Source organism: Gymnoscopelus microlampas (assembly GCF_963454915.1).
Source record: "Gymnoscopelus microlampas genome assembly, chromosome: 9".
Lineage (NCBI taxonomy): Eukaryota > Metazoa > Chordata > Actinopteri > Myctophiformes > Myctophidae > Gymnoscopelus > Gymnoscopelus microlampas.
Genome location: NC_139946.1, coordinates 48,132,596 through 48,142,175, shown reverse-complemented (window position 1 = coordinate 48,142,175; position 9,580 = coordinate 48,132,596). Strand labels below are relative to the sequence as shown.

Here is a 9,580-nt window from a genome sequence, read left to right as displayed (position 1 = left end):
AGAAGTTTTGGAAACATCTGAGTAGCCTACGTTTACTTCAGTACTTTAAGAATATTCTGATGCCAATATTTTGGTAATTATTCCTCAAGTGAAATTCTGAATACAGGACTTTGACTTGCAACAGAGGAGTATTTTTTTTTATTGCAGTATTGCTATTTTTACTTAAGTAAATCATCTGGATCTTCCACCACTGCTTGTGGTTATGGTTATGTGCTGTCACCCCTAAATGTCATCTTGCCACCATTTCACCATCCCATGTAGCCTATCATTTTGTACAATAACTACTGGCAATAGCATACTAGCAGAGACAGTTTTATTCTCTACTTGTCCCCTCTATCTGTCTGACTCTATGCCTGTAGGCGTCCAAAATAAATTAATTAAAGCTGCTTTTAGACAGGCCTGGAATGTCATACTTTTTTGGGGCCAAGGCCACTTGTCCTTCAGTGTCACCAATTCTTTTTTCGAGGATGCAAAGAGTAGCCAGAGTAGCAAGACCATCGAATAAAATACAATGTGATTTTGAGGCCACAGAAACAGACTCCCATAACTGTTTGATCATTTATTCATTGATTGAATATTTTATTGACAATTTAAAAACACAGCAGTATGTAAAAGATGGCCAAATGGATCATCACAAAAAAAGTGGAGGGCTTGTTTCTATCGTGGTCCATAAACATTCAAACATCGAGACAAAACAAACAACGATGCAATGAGGTGCACATCATAATATGCAGTTTAAAAGTTAAAAGAAAAACACTCGGGTGGCGCAGTACTAAGGTGCCTGCGCACCACCGTGGAGGTTGTGCGTTCGAATCCATCGTGGTGCATCAGGCTTTGTCAACTGTGTACAGTATACACAAACACAATTGGCCCGTGTTCAGGGGGGGAGGGATAATTGTCACAGTATGTAATCTACCTGTCAGCAGGGAGTGTTGTGCGGGAGGAGTAGGACGGAAGCTCTATGTTCTCCCGGTGGGGGCTCCTCACTGTCAGGTGAGTCAGCAGTGACAACACACTCATTTGTGTGGGGAGGAATCAATTGGAATAACGATAAATACATTGGGGAGAAAAAGTGGGTAAAAAGCTCAAATTAAAACTTTAAAAAAAGTATTTTTAACTTTGTTTAAACAGGTGAAATCCCAAAGATACAATGATCTCTTTTATGAGGGAGCTCTGTTTATGGTATTGCAACTGACACAACATAAAACAAACAAACATTTACATAAAAACAGAAAGATAACGTATTAAGGAGGTGGGGAATGCGAACACGTGGAGGATGCCACTCACTCACAAGACACAGTGAAGATCAAGCATTGCAACCCTGGGGGTAAGGCCAGTTGGAGAACACATTTAGCTGAGACCAACTAGAAGTTGATAAGAGCCATGATTTAAATAGTGATGCATATGGTGGGGGTTGTTTGTCCATGCTTACATTCAGGGTGGGATATGCTGGCTCCAGCACAATGTTTACATTAGATGTTGTCCATGATAACATGATTTATGATAAACCTAGCACACAGAACCTTTTTGTAGACAGATGTGTGTGTGTGTGTGTGTGTGTGTGTGTGTGTGTGTGTGTGTGTGTGTGTGTGTGTGTGTGTGTGTGTGTGTGTGTGTGTGTGTGTGTGTGTGTGTGTGTGTGTGTGTATATGATCAAGAATATGTATTATGTATCCAGCAAAATACTACGATACCGTCAGCAGGTTGGTAAGGTAGACCAGTGGAGAAATTTGATGTCTCCTGGGAACCTAAACTACATGTGACGTGTTGTGAACTTGTAGATTGGCTATTTTCTTGATTCATAAAAGTTTTTATGGATTTATGGAATATATTTAAATTTTAAAGGTGTTAAATTATTTTCTTTTTTTATGATTGAATTTGTTTAATTTCTGGGGGAGAAAATGGTTTTCTTTTCTTACATTTTTGAAAGTCATACAAAAGAGAGAGATAGAGAGATTTACTCGTGACCCATAAAAATCTAAACATGGGTCCCGACCCAGTGTTTGGGAAACGAGTTAGACAATGTCCTGTAGAACACTGCCCTCTGCTGGAGTTGATATGAACATGCAGCTCCTTGTGCTGAATGCTCCTGCTGTTTCAATCTGAATGTATTACTGCTGAGCTGCTGAATCTGTCTTGAGATATATACATATACAATACATATTTCATGACTAGGATGAAAAGTACTGTCTGGTCTTCTGAATGGAGCTGAATATCACCATGCCAAACACTGCATCACGTTATTACACTTCATAATTGAATAACCATCCAGTCATTTAGACCTAGAACAAGCTGTTTAAAGTAACATGATGTTCTTCACAGGCAAAGGTAGTCATTTTTACTGTGCATATATGAACTGCTGACTCATTCATTGTTTATTTTATGGCGCAAACAATGTCAGTATATGACTCCATTAACTTGCAGATTTTACTGTATACAGCCTTTTAACACTCATAATTCATAATCTGTATGACTACATTAAGAGAAACATCTTTGACTTTGTGTTTTCCACAGGTTTTGGTCATTATATTAAATATTACATTCACTCATTCGTTAACAATGGAAGTGTGTAGGAGGAGTGTCATAACCGGTCATAACGCCCCCCCCCCCCCCTCCCCTCCTCTCTCTCTCTCTCTCTCTCTCTCTCTCTCTCTCTCTCTCTCTCTCTCTCTCTCTCTCTCTCTCGCTCGCGCTCGCTCTTGTTCTAAACAGGAAACAATTGTTTTTACCAACAGAGTTGATATGGATGTTCTGTGTTTTCACAACTTCAAGAAACACTTTTATTAGTGATCTATTAAACTACAGTAGATCTATCAACTACAGTAGACTATGACATAGTTTAACTACAGTTCAACAACAAGACGTTCAACAACAGTCTAAATAAGGAACATGGACAGACAGGATCGAGTCACTGCATGTAAGAACCAGGAAACAATAACTATATGTGATGGTATCGCATAACATTTAAGTATATCGCTGTATAATATACACTATAAGATGAATGATGGATATGACTTTACTTTTTTTCGTTATAAATGTGTTATAAATGTATATAGTCCTGAGGAAATATCTGTACATCGTAGAGCAGGGTGTGGCAGGCTATGTTGTGGCCCTTTTTTGCTTTTTCTCGACGATTACTAAACAAATACTTGCTCAATTATGACAAAAATGTTGATAAAAGTTGATAACTTGAACTGTTGGTCGTGTTAAAAAAAACCTCAAACATAAAGCCACAATTTCACATATATGATTTATTAAAATGTCAAACTCATAGCAAGTTTTCAGAGACATGTTTTATTTGACTTAATCTAATTAATTAATTAATATGTTCCTTCTCGGTGTGTACACTATATATTTTTATTGAGGTATCTATAAAGAGCACAAAGTAAGCTTCTGAACGTGCCAAAATAATGCGAGACCTCAATACAAATTATACTGTGTGCACATCGAAAAACGAGTGATTGGAAAACAACCTGCGATAAATGACAAAGGTCTCCATCGTTCAGAAATAGTGTTTGTTCACGAGCTGGAACTTCCGGATCCAGTTTTGCCTTCCATGCGCGTCAATAGAAAATAAATTATGTATATTGTTTTTACAGCTAAATACAAGTCACTAGTTAACAGAGAGGATTTTTCTATTCTTCCTGCGTCTTGAAGAGGTAATCAGGAAAATAATTAATAAGCTCTCTGTGCACGAGTTTGCAGTTGTGATGACCCAGAAGCCCAGAACCCATAACTGACAGCATTGGGGGTTGGGGGTCAGGATTAGACATTTAGAGGTCAGATGTAGGTGTTAGGGGGTTGGAGTTTTATAATTAGTTGCGCAGTGCCGGTGTTGTGCACTGAAATGAGCAGATCTACAACATCTACAACAGGGGTCTTCAACAGGGGGTCCCGGACCCCTAGGGGGTCCTCAGAACAACTATAGGGGGTCCGCCAAACCTTTGTGTGATATGATTTTGTTGTTTTTTTACACCACCACTTGAACCCTATAGCATGCCTTTTCCGAGGAGAACATGGCAAAGAGGTATAGGTGTAGAGGGAAAAAAGAGAGTTTAATCTGAAACACAATTTTATACAATATAGAGGCGGCCCATGCTTCATCTCTCTCTCAGCTAGAGGGTCCTTGGCCTGAAAAACATTGAAGAACGCTGATCTACGAGCTGATACATTAGCTATGTTTGGTGTGGTAATACGTGTGTGTGTGTGTGTGTGGGGGGGGGGGGGGGGATGGTAAATGGTGCATTTATATAGCGCTTTTATCCAAAGCGCTTTACATTGATTGTGCAATGTAAAGCAATTTACATTGCTTTACATTGCAATTTAGAGATTTAAAAACACCGTCGGGTGCTCGGGTGGCACAGTGGTAAAGTGTCTGCCCACCACCACAGAGTGTAGGGTTTCAAATCCATGTGGTGCTTCCGGCTTTGTCACTGTCTACAGTATAGGAACGCAATTGCTGTTTGGGGTAGGGACAGGGGTCATCAACATGTCTGTACATCGACAAACATGTCCGTGGCAAGACTTGTCTATGTACGTGGCACTTTCTTCTTTTTCTTTTTTTACGAAAAATATTGTCTGTTTTCTTTTTTATATATTCACAATCTAATCTTAAAAAATGTGTTTGAATCATGTTGGTGACTCATAAAGTGTCGGGATGACATGCTCATTAATATGTTGCAGGAGATGTGTGGTATTGTACGTGATACATGTACGTACAGGTATGTGAGTCAAGTCAACGGTATGCCCACAGTGGAAAAGAGCAAAAACATGGCATGTCATCTGTTGAGAAGGAACACCAAGGCAAAGGAGGGCAGAACTTCAAAGTATCCAATAATAACAACTAAATTATAATAACACCCAATAAGCATAATCCATGGAAACCCTTGATCGACAGCCTCACCATCAGACCTCCTCCTCACCTCTGATCAAAGTTAGGCACCTTTGCATCAAACTATTGTGACTGCATTCCTTTAAATCCTGTCCTGCCATTCATTAATCATATAATTGAACATAATTATCTGTTTTGACTCAATCAAGTCTTTTTCCATTGTTCCATCGGCATACTTTCTCATCAACATAGACTACCTTACCTTAAAGGCAGACTAGGTAACTTTGAGCCCCCCCCCAAAAAAAAAGTACATATATATTTTGCATTTTCCCCCGTTTTTAAAATGTGTGGTGCAGTGGAATAAAGTAGACACTATGGCTCATCAAGAGTCCATTGGTACTGTATACATTTAGGGCTATAGGCCTATGTGTTTCTGGTAATATTGTTGATCACTTGTTTTCCATATCGGTGGCAAAAATAAAATATTGATGGAAATGTCCATCACAAGTTGACATGGTGATGACCCCTGGGTAGGGAAGTCGGGCGGGGAGGGTGATATTGGTCTTTGCACGTAGTCATACGGGCTGGGAGCGGAGCCTGTCAGCAGGGAGTGTTTGGCAGGAGGAGTAGGACGAAGGCTCTACGTCCTCCCCATGGGGGCTCCTCACTGGCAGGTGTGTGGGGTGGAAATAAATTGCATATCAACTAAATTGGGGAGAATAAAGGGGTAAAAAGCACAAAGAAAAATCCACAAAAAAAGACAGCATTGCAGAACAAATACAGTGACTTTAGGGTGGTCCTTCATATAAACGTATATAAATAAAATCTTAAGTGTTGTCCATGTTGTCATGGGTTCTTGTTCTTGTATGTTTTGGACCTGCAGGGATCAACATCAACTACACTTCAGAGAGTCACCATCATCCGCATTCTGCAGGAGTTGGGAGATGAAGACTTCAAACTGTACAAGGTCAGTGGTAGTAAAAGCACTCCTTTTTTTACCTTTTCTTGTTTTACTTAACTCATTCACTGCCAGAGTAAATAAATAAATAAATCAGCCACTGACAGCTATTTTTCGTTTTCCTTACCTTTTCAACTAGTCACAGACTATTTATCTCCAGTATGTTTGATCCCCCGATCGTTGATAAACACGGAGGGTTAAAAAAAAAAAAAAAACATCGTCGCCTCACAGCTAGAAAGTCCTGGGTTCGATGTGGGAGACGCTGTGGGCGCTGGGGGCGTGTTCTCTCCTCCGCGTCATCAGTGCCCATACCCTAGGTGGGGTTGGTGAAAGGGCCTTTCTGTGTGGAGTTTGCATGTTCTTCTCCGTGTCCCCTAGGGTAGGTACTCTCACAAAAACATGCAGTAATCCTGGTCTCTATACTGCCTCCCCCTGGTCAGCCGGGGCGTATGATGGAGGGGAAAGGAACTGGTTGGAATAACGTGTTCCTTCCACACGCTATGTCTTACCGGGTAAACTCCCTCCTTTTAGGTGATAAGAAACGGCCTGCTCTCTCCTCATGCATTGAAGGAAGCATGAGCTCAGTTCGGGGGTCTCCCCAGTACAAAGCCTATCCAGAGTAGTAAGACCATCGAATAAAATACAATGATTCTGTGGCTACAGAAACAGACTCTTTAACTGAATGTTTGATTGATTGGTTGAATATTTTAGTTTTATTGTAAAAGCACATCAGCATTACGTAAAAAATACATTAAAAAAGCCACATAGATAATCACAAAAACACAGAAGTCTTTTTGCTCTTATGGTCCATAAACTTTCAAACATCTAGACAAACAACAGTACAACAAACAACGATAGAAACATTTATACATCAAAATGTTTACACTCTCAGAGTTAAGACCCCTACACACTGTACGATATTTGACCCACCGATCTCAGTCTAGATCGGGTGTTCCTCGGCGAGGTGCTGCTCGCTCAGTGAGTAAGGTCCTCCGAGAAGATCGACCCTGATGACGTGCGGTTGGCGAGGGGTTCCCGACAAGTTTTAGATTTCAAACATGTTTGATATTTGGAGCTGTCGCCCCGAGGAGAGCCACGCTACAGCCAATGAGAGCACATTACAGCCACGCACTGTGGCTAGTCCTCCCGCATAGAACCGCAATATTACCGTCCAGACAGTCCTGTATTAAGTTAAACATTATAAAACTGATTTGGAAAGTGAGCGAGCCTGTTCGAGGATGGGGCTGTTTGAGAGGAATAGGGCTTGCAGACAGAGAGAGAGAGAGAGAGAGAGAGAGAGAGAGAGAGCTGTGTGTGTGTGTGTGTGTGTGTGTGTGTGTGTGTGTGTGTGTGTGTGTGTGTGTGTGTGTGACGTGTGAATCTTCACCTTGTCAAAACAAGATGACGGCGACATGCACAGTGGCGAAATTCACCCTGTCTACAATAGCCTACAATAGCCTATATCATTCATCATTCTTTTTTATGACCACACTAACAGAAACGTCTTTCATTGACTTTGTTTCAAATATTTTTATTGTGAAGCACAGGTTATAGATGTACATTTAGCTTACTTTTTTTTTTAAACAAAAACAAACAGACATAAACACAAAACAAACAGGTAACATGAAAAAAAAAAAAAAAAAAAAAACTTAAGCAAAAACCAAAGGGACCCTCCCGCCTCCCCTCCCCCTCCCCAGAAGTGCTGCCCCAGATTACGTGCGACACGGGTCATCCACAAGGATTAGCCTTTCAACCTTTAAGAAAGGAGACTAAAGGCTTCCAAATCTTTTCAAAATCTTTCAGTTTATCTTTGAGTATATATCTGATTCTTTCTAAATGTAAGGACTCTGTCATCTCGTTGAGCCAGAGTTTGATTGTGGGGGTCTCTTTCTTCTTCCAAAATAAAAGTATCAATTTTTTTGCAGCAATAAGGCCATATGAAAGAAGGCGTTGTTGAGGTAGTTGTAGTTTCTTCATCCCTTCTGATACCCCCAGGATGACTAACACTGGGTCTGGATCTATCTCTACCTCTAGTATATTGGAAAATAGTCTGAATATCTCTATCCAGAAATTCTGTAGGTTGGGACAAAGGGCATAACTGTGCAGTAGCGTTGCATCTGCTGATTTGCACTTATCACATTGGGGGGAGGTGTCTGGGAATATTTTGTGTAATTTTACTTTTGAGTAGTGTAACCTATGTAATATTTTGAATTGTATTAAACAATGGCGTGCATTAATCGAACAAGTATGTATGTATTCCATACTGCTATGTGTTTTCCACAAGAACATAATATACATGGCAATAATATTCAATAATTATATTTATATACTTTGTTTACAACAGAAGTCTGTAGGAGTGGCATAACCATACGGTCATATCTCTCTCTCTCTCTCTCTCTCTCTCTCTCTCTCTCTCTCTCTCTCTCTCTCTCTCTCTCTCTCTCTCTCTCTCTCTCTCTCCTGATCTGTAGATCTATCAACTACAGTAGGCCATAACGTAGATTAACTACAGTACTTCAACTACAAGACGTTCAACAACAGAAGGAACATGGAGGGACTGGAGTCACTGCATGTAAGAACCAGGAAACAATAACTATATGTGATAGTATAATATACACTATAAGATGATTGATGGATATGAAATTAACATTTCTTCATTAAAATGTAACTGGTTCTGTCGGAAGTTCCCTGTATTCAGTGGTGGGAAAAGTACTTGTTTTCTTGCATGTTTTACTTAAAAGTAAAAGTATCAATACTGCAATGTAGAAATACGCTGTTACAAGTAAAAGTACGTAATTTTACATTTACTTGAGTAAAAGTACAAAAGTATTGACATCAAAATCTACTTAAAGTACCAAAACTAAAAGTACTCATTATGCACAATGTCCCATTTCACATGTTTTGAAAATATCAGATCTGCAAACTCACAATGCGTCGCGATGCGACGCATTTTAGATCTGATATTTTCAGATCTAAAATATCAGCTTTTAGATCTGATATTTTCAAAAGGCCGAAATGTATATAGGGCTGAAGTGGGTAATGTATGTTTTGTTATAATAATCAAAATCTACAAAGTAACTGTCATCATGCGTGTGACATCATCATCAAACCCGGAAGTTATGCAGGAATGCCTACTGAGTGTCAAAAAAATACTTTCTGGCCTTGACAGCCCATGCATCCAAACAGAAAAGTCATATCTGATTGCATTAAACAACATTAAGCAATGTTAAACTCATTTTGCATGTTTCTTTGCCACTCGATTTGCCACTCGATGTGCCATTCACTTTAAGCATGTGCATATCCTCTATAATTGTATACTTTTGCTTTTTATGCAAAAAAAATAGCCGATCTTCAAACTCACAACGTGTCACATTGCGAGGTGTTGAGAGCTTGTAGTTTCGGATATCGTAGCTATTTTTATAATGGCAGCTTTTAGATGTTACTTTAAGTAAGTTAAACAGATCAGGAAGATGCAGGACTCAGTCGTCAGGAATCAAACTCCATACTTTATTGTAGATCTCCTAACAGCAGAGAGACTAGTGTCTACCTCCAGAGCTTCCCCCAGCACCCCCCAACACCAATGTCTTAGACACATTTATACTAGCAGGATGGTACACAGAGGTATAACAACAGATGGTCATTCCTTACATGGGCTTTATTCTATAACTGACTCGCACATAGTCGGCACGTTTGAAATAGGTTTGCATGAGAAGGCTGACTGTTTGCAAGGAGTTTGTCAAGGAGAGGAGTTTGACAGGGAAGAACAGGTGATGATTGTTGCCTCTTACTAA

The 9,580-nt window shown here is 39.8% G+C and overlaps 1 protein-coding gene across 1 annotated transcript in view; it reads left to right on the top strand.

Annotated features, from left to right (window-relative positions):
- Nucleotides 1-2,742: 2,742 nt before the first annotated feature.
- The window catches only part of LOC311051588 (protein NLRC3-like), a gene marked incomplete at its 3' end in the record, with an annotated part of 38,751 nt that continues 31,913 nt past the window's right edge, over nt 2,743-9,580 (top strand). Inside the window, exons 1-3 of the mRNA XM_084066169.1 lie at nt 2,743-2,917; nt 5,715-5,798; nt 8,276-8,361. Of these exons, the coding sequence (XP_083922295.1) occupies nt 8,338-8,361 (24 nt within the window). The 5' untranslated portion in view covers nt 2,743-2,917; nt 5,715-5,798; nt 8,276-8,337. The remainder of the gene's footprint in view (nt 2,918-5,714; nt 5,799-8,275; nt 8,362-9,580) is intronic.